Below are 19,696 nucleotides of genomic sequence, written 5' to 3' on the forward strand. Positions count from 1 at the left end.
GTTGACGGAGGGAGGGAGGGATGGAGCGGGAGGGAAGGATGGAGGCAGGGACGAGGAAGAGGAGGCGGAGGAGGAGGGATGCAGCGGCGGGCGGAGCCGCCCGGTGCCGCAGAGCCGCCTCCCCGGCGCACGCTGGGGCGGCCCGGCAATGCCCGCGGAGCCCCCCGGTGCCCCCGGTGCGGCGAGGCCCGGCGCGGTGCAGCCCGGAGGCGGACGGGAGGATGCGAGCCCCGCGGCGGAGGTGAGCGGCGGTGCGCGAGTGATGCGGGACCGGGACACGCGTGGGCCCGCGAGTGGAGGATCTCGGGGCCGAGATGCGGTTTGCTGCCCCGGGGCTGCGTGGTGCCGGCGCTGCCAACGCGAAAGCCCACCACGGCGCGTCTGAGCCGGCGTGCCATGGGGACGCACGGTGCCAGGGCATGCCGCGGGGACCAGCGGGTGCTCCGCCACGCGATGGGTCGGGGCCGTTCGGCGCTGCGGGGCCGAGCCGAGGCTGACCCCGGCACGCAGGGTGGGGGCTGCTGGTGGACCTGCAGGAAGGCCGAGGCTGGGGAGGTGGTGCGGGGGTAGAGCTGGCCCCATCTCCCCGGCTCTTGCATCCTCCCTGCTCTTCCATCTCGTGCCCGTCCCCAAATCCAGCCTCAGGCCGTGCCTGCTCCGCTCCAGGAGCCGTCCCGCCCAGCACTCTGGGTACCGCCAGCCCCGCTCCCCCCGTCCCGCCACGCTCAATGGACGCCTTGTGCCGGGCCGTGACCGCAGGCGGATGGCTGCACGCAGCCACAGGCACACGCAGCACCGGCCCCACCTCCCACGGTGGCCTCGCTGAGACATCCCTGCCACGAGGCAGCGGGCAGAGCTGTGCCACGCTCTGCATCCCGGCCCCACCTGGCCTTGCCGGGTGTGCACGCGGGGCTGCGGGCGGCCGTCCATCCATTCTCCATCTGCCCACCCGTGGGAGCTGACCCGGCAGCAGGAGGTGAGTCCCCGGTTTGTTGCGGTGATGGGCACCTGGGGGATGCTCTCCCATGGGGCCACAACTGCTGCCCTCTGCCCTCACCCTGGTGACACCGCAGGGCTGGTCTCGGTGTCTGGGTGGCTGTGGTGGCCCCAGGCTGTTGCTCGATGCTGTGAGTCAGCGGGTGCTGTGAGTCAGGGCCGTGTGGCACCCCTCGTGCCAGCAGGGCTGCAGAGCCATGGGGCACACTCATGTCTTGTTGTCACCCACGTGTGCCATGCTGCTGGGTCCTGCACCTCGTTGGGAATGGTGTCTGCTTGGGCACGGTGCCGTGGGCGTCATGCCCGTTGGACACCAGGCTTTTGGGTATGGTGTGTCTTTGGGTGCTGTGTCTTAAGAGTGTTGTGTTTCTGGGTACTGTGTCTCTTCGGCCTTCGGTATTTTGCTTTCCTGGGTATTGTGCCTTTGGATATTGAGCTTCTGGATCGTGTGCTTCCTTGGGTATGGTGTGTCTTGATGTGCCTCAACTCTGGGCATCGTGTCTCCTTGAGTGTTTTACCTCCAGGTTCTTGCCTTCTCTGCTGTCGTGTCTCCAAATATTGTGCCTCCTTGGACATATTGCTTCTGGGCACTGGGTGCCATGCTTCTGGGTATCATGCTTACTTGGATATTGTAGCTCTGGCCACCATGCCTTTGGGTACAGTGGGCTTTGAGCACCATGCCTTACCCCCTCGGTTCAGTGGACACAACCACGTGGCTGCTGCCAGGCTAAGGGCAGAGCACTGCACACATGGGGGGTCCACCGCCTTCTGGGGATCTCCACAAAAACTCTGGGCTCAGAAAAAAAAGAAAAAAAAAATCAAGAAAACCCACCCAGGTTATTTTGTTTTAAGGGAAAAAAACAAACAAACATATCTGTTTTCTTTTTTCCCAATCCTGAAATGACTCACACTTCCCTGCTGAAAATAAACCTGATGGCGGCTGCTGTTACCAGTGGGTGAGCTGCAATCAGGCGGGCAGCGGGGGCATGCTGTGCCTGGGGCTGCTGGGGGGGCTGCGGGCAGGGGGGGGAGCAGCTGTGCCTGAGCACCCAGCACGGCCCCCCTGGCCCTCCCCCCCAGCCCCCAGGAAGAACATAGAGGGGGGTTACTGGGGGGCTCAGGTGTCCCTGCTGCCTGCTGGGGGAGGTCAGGGCTGCTAATGGGGCTAAAGTGCTCCCAAGGAGGCACCGCCATCTGGATGGCCCCCTGGGCACTGACAGCGGACGTGTCCCACGTGTGCCAGCACCCGTGTGCATGCACGTTGCCCCCGTGCACACCCATGCTGTGGTGTGACATTTGGTTTGATCAGATCTCCGCCTCTCCAAAGCTGCTGTGCCGTACAGCAAATGGGTGAAATTCCCCCCTAAAGACCCCTGTGTAACACGGGGCTGCGCTCCTCTCTGCAGGGACCCCAGCCGCGGTGACGTCCCCACAGTCAGCCCCATGGCAGGAAGGGACCCCACGTCCCACGGGGACGCCCCAATGGAAGGGCTGTGGGGTGACTGCGACGAAGACCCCGAAGCGGGGGGTACTCTGCGCCCCCCACCCGCTCGGCCCCATCCCAGCCCCACGGTGCAAACGTGTCCCCTGAAGGACCCACAGGAGGGTCCCCTCGCCCAGACACAGACCCTGCGGGACTTCGAGAAGGTGACCGCCGCCGGGGCCGGGGGGTGCTCGTGGGACGCGTCTGTGGGCCCCAGGAGGGGATGGGACTGCCGGTGCCGTCCCCGTGGGGCACCGCGCTCCCCCTCACCGCCCTCCTGGCTGACGTGCGGGGGCCACCCGGGGCTCGGGTTTCACCACTTGTCTGTCCCCACAAATAGCACCGGGAGGGGAAAAAATAGGAAAGGGGCCTTGGCGAGGGCACCCGTCCCAGAGCTGCGGGCGGGCAGAGAGCCGTGGGCTCGGTGCCGCCATGTGAGGGGTGCCGGGATGCCCCCCCCATGGAGCACCAGCCATGGCTAACGGGTACCGCACGCTGTCCCAGCACCTCAACGACCTCAAGAAGGAGAACTTCAGCCTCAAACTCCGCATTTACTTCCTGGAAGAGCGCGTGCAGCAGAAGGGAGAGGGCAGCCGGGATGATGTCTACCGGCGGGTGAGCGCTCCTGCGGGGACGGGGATGGGGCAGGTGCTGCTGGATGGGATATCCCTCCAGTGCTGTCCCTTTTGTGCAGATAGGGGCATGTGGCTGTCAGTATGGGTCAGGGATCGCAGTGAGCAGTGGAGCTGGGGGGAGTTTGCCTCTCACTGCCTTTGACCGAAGCAGGGAAATGGGATGGGGAGGGCAGGATCTGCCCTGCTGCTGGTGCAGACCCCTGTGCCCCGTTACGTGACGGATACCCCACGCCTGTGCCTTGTCGTGTGGGGTTCACCCCATGTCCATGCTCCATCACACGGGGGGACACCTCATGTCTGTGCCTTGAAATGAGGGACACCCCGTGTCTGTCCCCCAAAATGGGGCTATCAGCAGCAGGGAGCCAGCATGATGAATAACCTAACTGCTGCAACAGCCGTCCTGGGTGGCTGACAGCAGGTGTCCCTAGCTTGGTATGAGGACAAAAAGCACACAGCACCCTGCTGTGGGGCAAGGGGTGGGCCCCCCCACTGCCTTCAATAGGCACAGGGAGCAGTGTGGGGTCTGGCTGCCGCGTGGGGCCTGGGTGTGGTGTAGGGCCTTGGGGTGCGTGCACAGTGCCAGCTCCATCCCTCCTGCCCTGCAGAACATTGAGCTGAAGGTGGAGGTGGAGAGCCTGAAGCGGGAGCTGCAGGAGAAGCAGCAGGCACTGGACAAAACCTGGTGAGCGCCAGAATGGGCATGGGGGGGTGGCTGGTGGAGCTCTGCTTACAGCTTACAGCTTACACCGGCCAAAAATAAAGGGCAGCACCTGTCTGCCAGGGGAGGGTGAGCGCCGGGCTGGGCCCTGCTGTGCGTGCCATGGTGCTGTGCCATGCCATGTGACATTGTGCCAAGCAGTGTGATGCTGTGCCATGCCATGATGCTGTGCCATGCCATGATGCTGTGCCATGCCATGTGATTTGTGCCATGCCATGTGATGCTTTGCCATGCCATGTGATGCTTTGCCATGCCATGTGATGTTGTGCCATGCCATGATGCTGTGCCATACCATGTGATGCTGTGCCATGCTGTGTGATGCTGTGCCATGCCATGATGCTGTGCCATGCTATGATGCTGTGCCATGCCATGTGATGCTGTGCCATACTGTGTGATGCTGTGCCATGCCATGATACTGTGCATCCCATGACATTGTGCCATGCCATGTGATGCTGTGCCATGCCACGTGACATTGTGCCATGCCATGATGCTGCGCCATGCCATGATGCTGTGCCATGCCATGTGATTTGTGCCATGCCATGGTGCTGTGCCATGCCATGTGACATTGTGCCATGCCGTGTGATCCTGTGCCATACCATGTGATGCTGTGCCATGCCATGATACTGTGCATCCCATGACATTGTGCCATGCCATGTGATGCTGTGCCATGCCGTGATGCTGTGCCATACCATGTGATGCTGTGCCATACTGTGCGATGCTGTGCTATGCCATGATGCTGTGCCATGCCATGTGATGCTGTGCCATGCCATGTGATGCTGTGCCATGCTGTGTGGTGCTATGCCATACCATGTGATGCTGTGCCATACTGTGTGATGCTGTGCTATGCCATGATGCTGTGCCATGCCATGTGATGCTGTGCCATGCTGTGTGGTGCTATGCCATACCATGTGATGCTGTGCCATACCACGATGCTGTGCCATGCTGTGTGGTGCTGTGCCATGCTCTGTGATGCTGTGCCATGCCATGTGATGCTGTGCCATGCTGTGCCCGGCAGGGTGGCTGCAGAGAACCAAACAAACCGCAGCGAGGCCGCACTCCGGCAGCACTATGAGGAGCGGCAGCGGGAGTCGGAACATGTCTACGAGCTGCTGGAGAACAAGATCCAGCTCCTGCAGGAGGTGAGCGGCAGGCCGCGGTGGGGTCGGGGGCAGCGGGGCCACATGGCACTCAGCCACGTGTGCTGTGCAGGAGGCCAGGCTGGCCCGCAGCGAGGCAGAGCAGGCCACCGCGCTGGCCAAGGCTGAGGCACGGCGGTGCCAGGAGCTGGCGGCCAAGCTGAAGGAGGCGGCGAGGACGAAGGGGGACGGCGGGAGCGGAGATGGCTGTGACGCTGCGGCCCGCAGGTGGGTGCGCGCCGGGTGCTGTCCCTGCGAGGTTCGGCGGTGCCAGCCCGGGGCTGAGCATCCCCCGCTGCTCTCTGCGTGCAGGAGGACGGAGGAGCTGGGCCCTATGGAGGAGCCGCTGCCAGCCGAGAGGTGTGACCCGCAGCTGCGGGACAAGGCTGCGGCGGGGCAGGTGGGTGCAGCGCTGGGGGCCGCGTGGGGCTGCCGGTGGGGCGCGGCTGGAGCCCTGCCCACGGGATTGGTGCTGGGGGCACCGGGCTGCGGGCAGAGCACCCGGGGGCCTCGCAGCTGCCATTGGCTGCCTGCGCCCATCTGCCCTATAGTGGCCCGGGTGACAGTGCGTGAGCCACCTGCGCGTGGTCCTCTGTGGGGCCGGGAGAGGACACAGCGATCCGTACTGGAGGCACCGCACCGCGCCGCAGCCGTGCACGGCACTGCGCTGCGCCCCTCCTCGCGCGCCCACAGCGGGCACTGCGCATGCGCGCCCTCCGGGCGGAAGGACTACGAATCCCGGCGGGCGCCGCGAGCGCCGCGTACGCGCCGAGCTGTCGCCGGCCGCCATCTTGAAATCTGAGCCAGAAGCCGGGCGCCGCCGTGGCAGGAGCATCCTCGGGGGGGAGGCGGAGCGGCGGGGCCGGGGGCAGGGGGGCAGCCCGGGGTGAGGGGCAGCCCCGGGGTCGGAGGGCTGCGAGGAGAGGGGGGGTGCCCCCGGGGTGGGGGCTGTGAGGAGAAAGGGGGGCTGCGAAGAGAAAAGGGGGGCTGTGAGGAGAGGGGCGGCCTCAGGGCTGGGGGCTGTGAGGAGAGGAGCCGCCCCGGTGTGGTGGGGTTGAGGCGCGGAGGAGGTGGCGAGGGGTGCCGGGTTTCTGTAGAGCCGGGAGCCCCGGCGTGTGACCCTTTGAAGAGGGGCCGTGCTGTGGGGCTGAGGGGGGCGGTGCCCGAGGGGATGCGCTGAGTGCGGTCCAGGCCTTGGGGGGGCTCCTCGAGAAGCCTCAGTGGGAGGGCTGGGCGCCATCCGTCAGGAGGGAGGATGAAGGAAACCTGCCGGATCTGCGCCCGCGAGCTGTGCGGCAACCAGCGGCGATGGATCTTCCACACGGCGGCCAAGCTCAACCTCCAGGTGCTGCTCTCCCACGTCCTGGGCAGGGAGCTGTGCCGCGATGGCAGAGGCGAGTTCGCGTGCAGCAAGTGTGCCTTCATGCTGGACCGCATCTACAGGTTCGACACGGTCATCGCGCGCATCGAGGCCCTCTCCATCGAGCGCCTGCAGAAGTTGCTGCTGGAGAAGGACCGCCTCAAGTTCTGCATTGCAAGCATGTACCGAAGGAACAACGAAGAGCCCGGTGCGGATGAGAGGGCTGGAGATGGGACTGTGGACCTTTCTAACCTGCCCGACGCGCGGTACGCTGCCCTCCTTCAGGAGGACTTCGCTTATTCTGGGTACGAATACTGGACGGACCAAGATGAGCACAGCCTGGAGCCTCATAGCTGCCATGCTTCAGAGGGAGCTGCCAGCCGCCCAAGGCGATGCCGGGGCTGTGCTGCACTGCGTGTGGCTGATGCCGACTATGAAGCAATTTGCAAAGTGCCACGAAAGGTGGCCAGGAGCATCTCCTGCGGGCTGTCCAGCCGATGGTCAGTGAGCATGGGCAACGAGGAGTCATCCGTATGTGACCCAACGGAGCCTGCTGGAGCCAGAGGGCCTGTGGATGGGGAGAGCATGGAGGAGGGCACGCCTGCGTCCTCTGTTGAGTCTCTGGACACAACAGTGGAGGCCAGCGCTCCGCAGCAGAAGGATGAAGATGTGGATAAGGGAGTGAAGGGGAACGGGAAATGTGATGATTTTGCAGAGGACCGCATGACCCCCAGCTCATCGCTGAGTGGGAACAGGCTGGAGCTGGCCCTCAGCTTGATCAAGGGGTTAGACTACAAACCCATCCAGAGCCCACGAGGCAGCAGGCTGCCTATTCCTGTGAAGTCCAGCTTGCCTCCCCCCAAGCTCAGCCGTGACTTGGCAGATGGAAGTGCTTCTGCTGGCTTAGCGTATGCTGGTTCTGGTTTCCTGAATGCAGACAGAAAATCCTTTTCCAGAGCTCCCTTGGGTCTTCCCTTGGAGATTCCTGAACTACAAGAGCTGTGGGACGACTTCTGTGAGGATTATATGCCACTGCGGGTACAGGTAGAGGTCATTGTGCAGCCGTTCAATTGAGCAGTGTCCCTGCTGCTCGGCCCTTGGGACCATTAGGCATTCTCCTGTGTTGAGATAACACAGATAGCCACGTGTAGCTGCGCCAAGGGCTAAGAATAGTCAGCTCAGTCCTTTTTAGGTGTGCTCTCTCTCTCCCCTGTCGTTCTCCTGTCATCTATTTCCTCTTTGTGTTCTGGGAAATGAAGCTCCTCTCCCTGTGAGTGCAGCGTGATAGTAAGCTCTGAGCTCCTTGAAAGCTTTCACGTTTTCTGCTGAGAAAATGCCAGTTTCACTTTAGCGTTCTCTTTAAGAAGCTGATCTGACTTTTACCCACAACCAAAGGGAAAGCTCTGAGCTCCTGGGCATGTGTTTTCCAGCAAACGTGTTTTCTTTGTGCGCTGGTAATGGTGGATGTCAGGATCCTGCCTGTCACGCTGCCACCATCGCCCTGCTCTGCAGATCAGGTCTCAGACTGGCTGAGCGTGCTGCTCTGTGCAGGGAGCCTTGGCGCGTGCCCTGAGGAAAAGGTGTTTTCCTTGCAGGTGGATTTGTGCCAGGGGATGACTTTAGGGTTGGTATTCTAGATAATTGGTTTATTTTCTGATCCTTTGTAAAGATTCATCCGTTAGCGGCAGGTGTTGCAAAAAGGCAGCAAATGCTCCTGTTAGCTATGTAGGTGGTGGTCCTCTTGCAGCTTCGAATCGCTCTGTTCTGGCTTTTATGAAATCGTCATTAGGGTGCAGTCAAAAAGCTGAACTTGTAACTCCTTCACCACTTTCTGTAATGAATAGAAGGCCCCACTCAGCTTCAATTCAGGAATATCCATGTCAGGCTAATTGCATTCGCATTAGCAGCCTTAGTGCTGCCTAATTCTCTAGATACCCTCAGGGATTAGGAAAAAGCTTGTTTATTACTATGGCAACTGATGCTGTGCTCAATTATGCTTCCTATTCTGTGGGTGCTGCTTACTGCCCCATCTGCTCAGGCGTTTTCCTGAGCTTTGTGCTTTTCCCATAAAGCTCAGCTCAAGAAATTGCCAGGGCGGGATGTAGGACACTAAAAACTAATCTGCCTCACAAAAGCGTTGCCCTTGCAGCCAGTGAATGAAGATGTGAAGCAGGGTGTAGGCGCTGCTCCTATGTGCTGTGTTGCTGGCTGCTCATTTTCACAGCTAAGGGTGTATTTACAGCATAAAAACAGGCTCTGTCTGAACAGAATGTGGCACAGTCAGCGTGATGTGCTTATGGCTTATGTGTGGGGGGGTTTTCATCCTCCTCTTGCAAGGGGTTTGGGGAGCTTCTCTGGGCTCCAGCCTCTGCCCCGTGAAGTCCCTGCCAGGAATCCCCCCTGCTAGGTGTTGTCCTGCCCATTTCGTGGTGTGACCTCACTCGAGCAGTACCTGGCTTGAGTACAGGGTGTGGCAAAAGGGAACAGTGCTTCTATTTTTATTTTTATTTTTTTATAGCGTCACACTTCCCTTATTGCTTTGTGAAACTGCAGTCCCACTTTACGTTTATTGCTGCAATCTCGTGTCTGGGGCACGTAATCCCTTCGATAACCATCCTCTTGGGCATTTTTCTTTAAACCAACAATGTTCCTCCTTCACCACCGCAGCTCCAAGGAGATGCCATTGAGCCAAACCTTCATCAGGCACGCTCTTATGCTGCCTGTGGTGCTGTGCTGGCAGCCAGGGAAGCGTTGTGCCCTCACAGCCAGTCTTTTACCCACTGTTTGGTGCAGATGTGAGGCTTAGACAGTGCAGGGATTATTGCTCTTGTTTTCTAAAGAAGCCTTTTGTTTCAGTTAGTGGCTGCTGACATTGCTGGAGCTGTGCTGAAGAGAGGGCACTGAGGAGAGGTTTACAATTAAAATACTGATTTAGGGGAAACAAACAAACAAACATGCTGCTTCTGGCAAGCGGTGGCTGTGGTAAAGGAGGAGGAGAATGTGGGGAAGGAGAAGTAGGGGAGAAAGCGTGTCCTTCACATTCTCAGTGTGTGGGTATGTCTCATGGGTGAAATCTCAGCTGGGGCACTGAATTTGCTATGGCTTGTGGGGCTGAAGGGAATTGCAGCACTGGAGCGTGGGGAGGTGTGAGGAAGGGTCCCACAAAGCACCAACAAAGGGGTTCAGATCATGGGGTGACTGCCTGCTCCTGGCAGGAGAGTAACTGGGGGGAGGGGGGTGGATGGAAGGTTGCGGCTGAAGTCTGGCAGAACATAGGAAGGAGTTCAGCTGAGTGCTGGCTTTGTTCATCTGAAGCTGCTAGCAGGGCACGCAGGAAGGAGAAGGATTCAGGGTTGTTGCTTGGGTGTGGGGAGCCCACCTGTCATCAGCCTGCGGACAGCGGTTAGAGGCAGTCAAGCTGCTGGGTCCACAGTAAGGGAGCGAGGAGTGACAGGCAGCCTCTGCAGAGCCTTGGGCAGCAGGGAACCTCTGCCAAGTCAGGTGGAGGGCAACTAGGTGCCAACCACCACCCAAGGGAAGGCAGATGTGGGCACCGTGGTTTTTTGGAGACTCAGAAGCCCCGAGGGGCATGTTTGAGCCCACACTGCAAGGCCTGCGAGGGCTCCCAAATGGAATGGAAGCCAGTGCAAGGTTTGAACCATTTCTCTCTTTTTTTTTTCTTTTCTTTTTTTCTTTTTCACCTCAGAATCTGCAAGATGAACATCAGAAGCCAGCTCCAGGTGATTCTGCATCGAGGGAGTGCACAGCTGATCTGTGTGCTACAGAACCGCAGGGCAAAATGCAGCAATTTGAAGATACCAACCAGGTATTCATTTGCAAACAGCAAATTCAGTGCCTAATGAGTCTGTGGTAGTTAGTATTGAAGGCTGCCCCTAGGCCTCTCCAGAGGCAGACCCCTGCAGCTCCCCTGCAGCCAAGGGTGTGTGAGCTGGCCTGGGGATCTTAGTGCTGCTGTCTGTAGCTTGAGTTAAAAGCATTTGCTTTTTCTATTTTTTTTTCTCTCTCTTTATTTATTTATTTATTTATTTATTTATTTGCAAGCTTTAAGGGAAATCAATACAGAGGAGGGTCCCATCTTCACTTAGCTTTTAAGGCTGTAAGTTAATTTACTAGGAAAGCTGAGCTGTCTTGAAGCAGATCAAATTTAACATGTTGCAAGGGGTAGATGTTCTTGGTTATGCTCTTGAACTCTAAGGTAAGTTATATCCACTGGGAAAACAGAGGGATTAAATGGGAGAAAACAAACAAAAACAACAATAAAACCATTGCAACGTGATCTTTATTTGTAATCTGAGGTCATCTGTATGCTACTGGATCTGCTCAGTCCACAGAGGTTGACAGAGAAATAGAACAGGCCCAAGGCTCAGCAAATGCAGGTGAAGTGTTTGAACAGTTTAGGGGGAGTGTCTCGTGGAGTAGAGATAACATTGACAGGTGTGTAAACTAATGAATAACAAGAAGAGGTCATGTGGCTGCACCAGCTTCTGATGAAACTGAGGATTGAGTCAGTTCCAAAGCAGATGCATATCAACTAAGAATGGCAACAAGCAACACGTTTAGAAATGCTAATAAGCAGTTGCTTAACAGTTTGCACTGCTCATATACATCTTGGTGAAAGCAGAGAACTGTCCTAAAACTGTTTGAGATAATGTTACTCTCTTTAGGTTAAAAAGTCTAAGGCAGAAGTGTCTCAGGTTGTAAATCAAAGACTGGAGCTGGTGAAAAGTTCCCCTCTGTAGCCATGCTGTTGGCATGCTGTCACTCCTTAGATTCCTTTGCTCTGAAGCCAGAACTTGAGGATAGATAATCCAGTGGTCGGCTCAAATGTGCAATCACCTCAGCCAGCAGACCAACAGCTGCTGCAACAGTACCTTGGGTGGTGGAGTGAGGCAGCAAGAGGAGAAGCTGGAGGATGGTAAAGGTGCAGCTGCAGTGTTCTGGGCAACATCAGAAGCAGAATAAACAGTTTTTAGAGTGTGTAGCTTCTCCATGTGGGGTGATTTTTTTTTCTCTTTTTTCTTAGTTTTTCTTTTCTGTTGTTGTTGTTCAGATCTAGTGGGAAGTGTTTGAGCAGAAGTAGCTCTTCCCTCATAAGGGAACATTCATGCTAGGAATTGGGAAGGGTCCTGGGCAGTCTGAGCAAGCCTGTCCCACAATATGTGGGAGGCAGCATGATGTGTGAACTCAAACATGGAACCTCCACCCTGCACGTGATGGTTACATTGGAGGGACTAAAAGCACTGGAAAAGTCTTGTTGAGGAAAGAAGGATTTCTTTATTCACCACTCCCCACCCAGCACAAACAGTGCTTATGGGCTTTGGAAGGTGGCTTGTTTGTCTTGATCTGGTGAATACCTGGGCTGTATGGACTTGAGTTAATGGTGTTTTATATATAGCATTAGACCAACATCTTTTTGCGTTCAGTTATTACAGGAAAAGCTGAATGAACTGAATTTTGAATTAAAATCTGCACGAGAAACATCGCAGAGACAAGATCTTACAATTCAGAGTCTGAATGAGGCCCTGAAGAGCAAGGAGAGTGAGGTAATAGTGTAGGATGGGTGGGGTGGGATGGGTTGGTGCTCACTGGAGGCATGCTAGCTGTGTAGGCAGTGACTGAAAGTAAATGCTTAAGCCATTTCTGTGCATCCTGAATCTCATTAAATTAGTGTCTGCGAAGCTCTTAGCGTTGTGCGGCACTGATGTATCATAATCCATGCTGGAGGCTTGGAATGGAAGGGTTTATGCTTGGCTTGCCAACGACTACACTTTCCATCCTTTGACTCACAGACAGAAGAGCTGTATCACGTCATTGAAGGGCAGAATGAGACAATGGCCAAGCTGCAGGACATGTTACACAGAAGCCAGCTGGGACAGTTGCAGGTATGTCCTGGGAAAGCCTGAAATACATCTGGTCTGGTGCTGCAGGGATTTTGGTTTTTAAATCCCTCTTGTGAAGTGAATCTTCAGTTTCTCTGTTTCTCTTGTCAGATGTCAGAGAGCGCACCTTCATCTCAGGAGCAGCAAGTGGCACTGCTTGATCTTCAGAACACACTTTTCAGCACACAGCTGGAGGTGCAGAAACTGAAAAGAGCTCAGCGTCAGAAAGAGCACCAGCTGGTTGAAGCCAAGAGGGCTGCCCAGCTCCTAGAGACCACGGTACATGAGGAAGAGCAGCAGAAAGAGGCAACCTGGAAACACAACCAGGTATGGCACACGCTTAGCCTGGAAGTCTCCTCACTTGTAGGAGTTAAGAAACATAAGTGTAGTCAATACTCTGCTTTCATTCATCGCTTCTGCCTACAGCAGCGTGGACACACTTGACTAACCCTGTCTTGAATATGGCATGGAGAATTTTTAGCCTCCTTGGCTTGCTTTGGGGATTTAGGATCCACAGTCCTGTGAAAGAGGATGGTTTGTGGCATGTACACTTCTAGCTGTTACAAATGTCCCCTCTCTTTTTGCAGTGTTACAAAGTTAACTGCTGTTGCTGCAGCGGGGTAGCTGTTACTAATTGTAAAGCTCTGTTTGTGGTTATAGTAAAGCATATATGCATGGATTTCCTGGGAAGGGAAATAAATTCCAACTTCACTATAAAAGTGTTTTCTGAGATGTGGAAGCTGCAGTATTGCAGAGCATTTTTGGCTGCTCTCATGGCAGTCCTTGTTCTTGATTTCTTCAGATTCAGCTACTCTTTAGAGTTCTGCTGGGAACTGAATGCCAAGGTGTGTGCTTTTCCTTCACAGGAGCTGCGTGCTGTGGTACAGCAGCTGCAGGCAGAGCTGCAGGACAAGGCTCAGCAGATCCAGGCTATGGAGTGGGAAAAGTGCCGTGAGCTGCAGGCCCAAGAACAGAGAGTTCAGTGTTTGAGTCAGCACCTGGCTCGCAAAGAACAGCTTCTGCAGGTGAGATGCAGAAAGACTCAAACCGAGCATAACTAGCCAGGGCCCCTGCTCCTCCTCCTTTGGTATTTGGAGATGCAGAAGTTGGTCTGTAGCTTTCATACATACCCCACAAAGAAGGGAAAGAAAAAGATGCTTCTGTGTTCCCCAGGTGAGGAATTTGGCACACATGTCCAAATACCTCAGCTCACAGCATGGTGAGCCCTGACAGGTACTTGTCAACTGAGTGCAGGTGTTCTAATTCCCATTAATGTAGGGAGTAGATCAGGTGCACAGTCTTCTGTCTCTGGGGGTTTTCTGGACTGAAAACTGTACTGGGTTGTGTGCTACTTCTTTAGGAATCAAGGGAACTTCTGCAATGCCAGCAAAGCTTGGGCAGGAGCTCTGCAGCCATGGATGCTATGCTGGAGAAACTGCAGCAGCGAGTCAGTGACAGGGATGCTGCACTGGAGGTGAGCACAATCTGTTAGTAACACATCCCTGTTTTTCATGTGACCTAATCTATGAGTTACCATCAATAGTACAGCCCCACACTGTTCCCTCACACTGACCCCCATGTTCCTCATGGCCCATTCTTCCAGAGGAGCCTTCTGGAAGGGGAAGCTGAGGTGCTCCATGCAGAACAGTAAGCTGCAGAGCCTTTCTATCCCGCTTTGAGTATTTCACTCTTCTCATTCTAGAGAGCAGTAGATGAGAAGTTCTGTGCCCTAGAGGAGAAAGAACAAGAGCTCCAACAGCTCCGTCTCTCAATAAAAGAGCGTGGAGGTGACCTGGAGAGGCTGCGCAACGTCCTGTCCAGCAATGAGGCCACCATTCATGTGAGTCCTTGTACCTGGGTGTGCTGAATCCAGCCTGGCTGCGATGTGGAGCGAGGCAAACCTTCATGTGAATGCTCCATCTTTTGTCAGGGAGAGCAGTTGTGGGACGTTGGCTTCCTCTGTCCCTGTGTTGTGGGCAGGTTCCTGGGGCTCTCGTGTTTCTGGTCTGGATGTGGAGGTGGAAGTGGTGCCTGGGAAGGATGGAGACGTGTGTATGTCTTTGTTCAGGGTAAAGTCCCTGATTGAGTTGCTTCTGCTGTTTGTCCTTAGAGCCTGGAGAGCCTCTTGAAAGCTAAAACGCTGGAACTAGAGCAGATGTCAGCAACCTGTGAAAATCTCCGCTGGCTCAAAGAGGAGATCGAGGCCAAATCTTGCAGCAGGCAGAAGGAGCAGGAGGGGATCATCCAGCAGCTGCAGACTTGCCTGCATGACAGAAACAAGGAAGTGGAGGTAAGGCCTTCACTTAGACTCCCAAGCATTTAGCCAGTTTGTCCGCAGAGAGAGCGGTCCAAGGCCAGAGCCTCTTGGCTGCCTGCTGCTAAGTGGTTCTTAGTGCTTTGGAAATTGGCTGCTTTCAGCACATGTGAATACCTGTGCTTTCTTAAACGTTGTTGTCTCAGCTCCATCTGGGCTGAAGAGCTGTTCCTCTCTGAACATGAGAGCAATGTCTCTCCATCTCTCCCTTCCACTCCTTTTGTTCAGGAGCTCACAGCAACTCTGCTGTGCAAGCTGGGCCCAGGACAGAGTGAGGTAGCAGAGGAGCTGTGCTTACGTCTTCAACGCAAGGAAAAAATGCTGCAGGAGCTTCTCAGTGACAGGAATCGTCAAGCTATGGAGCATGATGCTGAAATCCGGGAGCTGCTGCAGGCCATGAGCACCAAGGAGCAGTGGAGCAAAGTGAGTTGTGTGCAGTGCAGCACTGGGGACACTGGGACGGATTATTGAAGCTGCTCTCTGGTTACTGTTGGTGTTGTCTGTCTGGAGCTGCTAAGTGCTGGAGAACCACCAAGCTGCTTTTAGGTTGGTCACGTGGTGATAGGAGCACTTGTAGCAGTGTTCAGCTGTCAGATCCCTGTCACTGAGTGGCTTGTGAGTGTTGATGTGTGATGGGGAGGAAGGTGTTGGATCCTCCTGGGTATCCATGTTCTCAGGCTTGAGGCAGTGGAGAGACCATGGCAGGGGGGGGGGTTGCTACTTGTGTAGGTCTGTGTTACCAGACCAGAAGGAAAGACTCAGCTGTTTCTTGTGTAGATCAGAACTCTCAGGAAGCTCTGCTCATTGCATTGCAACTTACACTTCAGTCAAACTGCTGCAGGATCCTGGGCTTGTAATGCCACAATTCCTGCTCTGCCTGCTCTTGCACTCTGGATACGATTCAGTGTTAACTGAGATACTTTACATCAAGTTTCCTTTCATAAAAAAGAGGAAGCTGGAAAGCCAAACTCTCTCTCCTCTTGTTTCTCTCCTGCTTTTTTTTTTTTTTTTTTTTTTTACTTCTGAAGGGGATGAGGGAAACTGAGGGACTTGTTCCTGTGTAGGTAGAAAGGCTGTGGCTGTCTGGCAAGCAGAAGTGAGAGGGCTGCAGTGGAGTCACTGAGTGACCAGGAGCAGTATCTCCCAGACTATTTGAAGAACACTTTTATTATCAAGTGACAGAAAAATATCAAGGTGTTTTCCTGTAGTCTCTGAGAAAGCTGAGGTCGCAGTCCTCTCTTCCCCTATTTTTTTCTTGCTCAATCAGGCCACTACTGAGAAGATGGTGCATGCTTTGGCTGAAAGAAACTGTGAGTTACAACTCCTACGCCAGCACGTGTTGAGGAAGAAGCCTGTCGGGATCCAGGCAACTGGTACCAGCCTGCTGAAGCAGGACAAACAACAGCCTGTACAAGTAAGAGTCACGTACTGTGTTTTGCCTGTGGTCTTGGGGCTCCAGAGAGAGCTCACTGCCACAGGAGGAACTGAGAGAGGGGAGTGTCACGGAGAATGGTAGTACTGAAAGTGGGATTAGGAAAGAGGCTTAGAAGGGACAGAGGAAACTCAGGAGCAGAAATGTTGCCTGGGTGCTCTGACCTTGATTCCACTAGCCTTTGTCACTCAGTGTCACTCTTGTTTTGATCAGGCAGCAAGCACAAGTGAGTATGAAAAAAATCCACCTTCTGACCTTCCAGCACTGACCCAGTCCTTCCTTGGGCTGGGCTGTGCCGCTGTATTGTAATCCCCTCCCTGACATTGTCACATTCTGGAGGGGACAAGGGAGCTAATTTTAGGTCTCACTAATTCTTGGCAGAGCCTGCTGGGTGTTTACTGTCTCATCCACAATTGGGGTTGGTATTTTTAAAGCAGCTTTGCTAAAAAACCCTTTGAGGCTGAGCACAACTGTAAGGCTACATAAGCTGTGTTCCTGCTTGAGCAGCTGTTAATGGTTTATCGGTGAGATGACGTGTTGAAAGTTTTTAAGCAGCTGCAAGCAGGTGGCTCACTTCTATTCCCAGGATGAAAGTGAGCTCTGGAGGCTCCCCGATATGTGTATTTGGGCCAAGCTTTGTGTTTTCCTACCTGCATAGTTCCTCTGGGCCATGTCTTTGGATGAAGATACAGGTCTGTGCAGAATCTCAGTTGAAAGATGTGGTTGCTGCAGTTGAGTGAAACTTACTTAATCCTGACTATAAAGAAGCTTGCCGCCAGCAACCTCTTAGTGCCAAATAGAATAAGGCTAGAGCCCTGTTGCCCAAACATACAGCTTCCATCTTGTGTGCAGCTCTCTTGTCCCCACTGACTAGTTCCTGTCATGTCATGTTTCAGAGGCATCAACAAAGCAGCCAGCAGCTTTGCTGCAGTCTTAAGAGCCCTGGGGAAGCTATGAGGTTCCCTGTAAAGGTGCAAACCTGGAGGCTTTTGTGTTTTCAGGAAATACTGCAAAGAGCTTGTGGAGCTGCAGCCCTTGCTGGACCCCAGCAGGAGGACAACAGCTGCCTGACAGAAGGAGGTGAGTGACAGCTTCTCTCAAGATTCTCAAACAAGACCAGGACTTTTTTGCTGTGGGGCAAGCATGCTTACATGAAACCATTAGAGAGTGAAGAGCTTGGAGCAAGAGCAAGTGTTTTGAAATAAAGCTGTGCCTCTCCTTTGGATGGTGGTTTGTGGATGTCTTGGGGGTTGGTGCGTGGAAAAGAGAGAAGTTAATTTGAGGTGAGATACTTCTGAGTATGACTGAGTGCAAGCAGTCACGTAACGTTCAGTGAAGGGATTTTGACTTAGTGGTTCAGATAGGGATGATAACAATGCAGCTGGTTTGGGTTATGCCTTAAGGCCAGGCATATCATCTTTGCCAGAGTGAAGACAGGAGGCCTGGGATATTTCTGTTGTCTTGGACTGCTGTTTAAGAATCAAGAAGGGAAGAAGAGTGTTTAGAAAGAGGCAGTGTGGTGGGCAGTGTAATCATTGTGGACTGGTCTTATCAAAGAGGGATTCTGTCTAATCTCACAGTCAGAGGGAGCAGCTGACACATGGTAACACTACAGTAATCAAACTATCCTTGCAATTGCAGCATCAGCGGCAGAACTGGAGAAGGATCTTGCTAATGCCAAAGAGGAGCTGGAGCTAATGGCAAAGAAGGAAAGGGAAAGCAGAGTGAGTTTGTGCTGAAGCCTGTGGTGGTATTCCTGCCTACAGGAGACCCTTTGGCTGCTCCTCGTGGAGGTTTTGGACCCCTCAATCATGAGTGTGCCTCAGTGAGAGATGGGGCAGCAGCTTGCAGTGGGATTTTACCTTTCTGAAGTTTCTCACACACTCCTCTTTTGTACCTAGCGGGAGCTTGCTGCTCTCCAGTCTGTTGTGGCCACACAGGAGGAAGAACTGCAGGTTCAGGCTTCTGATATAGAGTCTCTGACCAGAACCATCCAGATCAAAGAGGACCTCATCAAGGTGAGATAATACGCTGTCCTGGGTCAGCTTCTTCCGAGACAGCTGCAGAGGAGTCTCTTCTTTCCCCACATCCTGTCCTTCGTGGTCACTCATTTCTGATGAATGGCAAGACATCAGAAACCAAATGTAGGCTTTTTGTGGAAGCCATGACCAAGTACCTCTACTAATGCAAGGAACCTCTTTAGAGTAACATGGCTGTTTGTATATTGTCTTGCTTTTGGTTTGTGTACAGCCCTCTGTCGTGGGCCAGAAGTTATGGACCCCAAATCCTGGGAGTGTCACTCTTAGACTTTTTGCTCCTTGCTTACAGCTTTCTTGAGCACTTTAAACAGATGTTGTATTCCTTCTTAATTCTTGCTCCAAGCAGTTGTTTATGGTTAATACACACTGGATGCATTGGCATTTCTTTCTTAGGAGACCCGGGTCTTCTCTAACACTGGAAAAATGATGGTAACTGCATTCCATGGAGGGTCACAAGGTTTCAGCTGTCCTTGTTATTGATCCCTTCTCTACCGATCCCTCCTGCCTCTTGCTTTTCAGGATCTGCAGATGCAGCTGGTAGATCCTGAAGAAATTCCAGCAGTGGAAAGGCTGACACAAGAAGTGCTGGTACTTCGCGAGAAAGTGGCTGTAGCAGAGTCGAGAGGACAAGAGGCTACTGGAAACAGAAGGCAGCAGGTAATGTGTCCTGCAGGGCAAGCCTGAATGTATTTGTGTTTTTTCTGGTGCTCAGTTATAATGCTTTATTCTCAGCTGTTGGATATGCTGAGGTGTGCATGTTCTTTAAAGCTGGCTGCATATAACAGAGGGAATACAAAGGATTGGTTCCCTTCTTTTGTCTCAAGGGCATAGACTTTTCGGGGATGGTGTCCAGAGTTGGCAATGCTTAATTGCTTCAATACAAGCAAGAGAGGTGTTGCTGCATCTGGAAGGGGAAACCACCATATCCCTGGGCAGCCAGATACCTCCTTTGATTTATTTAAGTGTTACATCTTGTCTGTTCTCTCCGACCAGTTGTTACTGATGCTGGAAGGGCTGGTGGCTGAGAGGAATCGGCTAAATGAGGCTCTCCAGGCAGAGAGGCAGCTCTACAGCAGCCTGGTAAAGTTTCACACACACCCAGACAGGTAAGCAAAGCTGCCTTGGCTCCATGCTGCCCTGCTTGTTGCCAGGATTTGTGTGTGGGGGCCAGCGGGACAAGCCCTGAAGCAATGATTGTTTTAGGAGTCCAGATCTTAGGCTGCCTTTTTTCCCTTAAAGAGGTTGCAGTGGCCAGCTTTAAATGATACATAACCTCCTCCCATTGCTGTCTCTTCTTCAAGCCCTGAGATTTCCATCCCTGTTCCTTGGCTTACTCACTCCCTGCTCAGTTTCCCACCCGAATTTGGCCACCTTTCAGAGGCTGCTGTTTCCATGCTGCCAAATTCCTTACCAACTGTTGGGTTGATAAAGATCTGTCTAGGCTCTTATCTAGGAGGCTGTCCCACAGTGGCATACCACTGCATTCTTTGTCCTCCATGCTAATCCCCTGCCCTTCATGGGGCTGCAGCCTCTGGGATATTTGAGCTACCTGACAGCAAGAGAAGCACGTATATGAAGTGCTTTGGTAAGTATTGAGGAACAGCTGTGACTAAGGGTCCCCTGCCATGGGCCTGAGCCTTTTTTGGGGATGGCTGTGCTCTGGGGAGGTTGAGATGTGAGGCA

The 19,696-nt window shown here is 54.1% G+C and overlaps 1 protein-coding gene across 3 annotated transcripts in view; it reads left to right on the top strand.

Annotated features, from left to right (window-relative positions):
- The first annotated feature begins 466 nt into the window (after positions 1–466).
- Positions 467–19,696, top strand: part of PDE4DIP (phosphodiesterase 4D interacting protein) — a 29,803-nt gene continuing 10,573 nt past the window's right edge. Inside the window, exons 1-22 of one of the 3 annotated variants that reach the window (XM_046945012.1) lie at positions 467–1,321; positions 2,403–2,643; positions 2,984–3,094; positions 3,720–3,796; positions 4,848–4,971; positions 5,042–5,196; positions 5,281–5,368; positions 10,035–10,154; positions 11,773–11,892; positions 12,139–12,231; positions 12,340–12,555; positions 13,095–13,253; positions 13,589–13,702; positions 13,931–14,068; positions 14,339–14,518; positions 14,771–14,965; positions 15,810–15,956; positions 16,976–17,054; positions 17,616–17,698; positions 17,876–17,992; positions 18,533–18,670; positions 19,007–19,119. In XM_046945012.1, the coding sequence (XP_046800968.1) occupies positions 1,194–1,321; positions 2,403–2,643; positions 2,984–3,094; positions 3,720–3,796; positions 4,848–4,971; positions 5,042–5,196; positions 5,281–5,368; positions 10,035–10,154; positions 11,773–11,892; positions 12,139–12,231; positions 12,340–12,555; positions 13,095–13,253; positions 13,589–13,702; positions 13,931–14,068; positions 14,339–14,518; positions 14,771–14,965; positions 15,810–15,956; positions 16,976–17,054; positions 17,616–17,698; positions 17,876–17,992; positions 18,533–18,670; positions 19,007–19,119 (2,936 nt within the window). In that variant the 5' untranslated portion in view covers positions 467–1,193. Of the gene's footprint in view, positions 1,322–2,402; positions 2,644–2,983; positions 3,095–3,719; positions 3,797–4,847; positions 4,972–5,041; positions 5,197–5,280; positions 5,369–5,773; positions 7,373–10,034; positions 10,155–11,772; positions 11,893–12,138; positions 12,232–12,339; positions 12,556–13,094; positions 13,254–13,588; positions 13,703–13,930; positions 14,069–14,338; positions 14,519–14,770; positions 14,966–15,809; positions 15,957–16,975; positions 17,055–17,615; positions 17,699–17,875; positions 17,993–18,532; positions 18,671–19,006; positions 19,120–19,696 lie in introns of those variants that run through there. The other 2 variants (XM_004943175.5, XM_046945013.1) reach the window with 2 other exon arrangements.

The sequence above is a fragment of the Gallus gallus genome, chromosome 8 (genome assembly GCF_016699485.2).
Source record: "Gallus gallus isolate bGalGal1 chromosome 8, bGalGal1.mat.broiler.GRCg7b, whole genome shotgun sequence".
Lineage (NCBI taxonomy): Eukaryota > Metazoa > Chordata > Aves > Galliformes > Phasianidae > Gallus > Gallus gallus.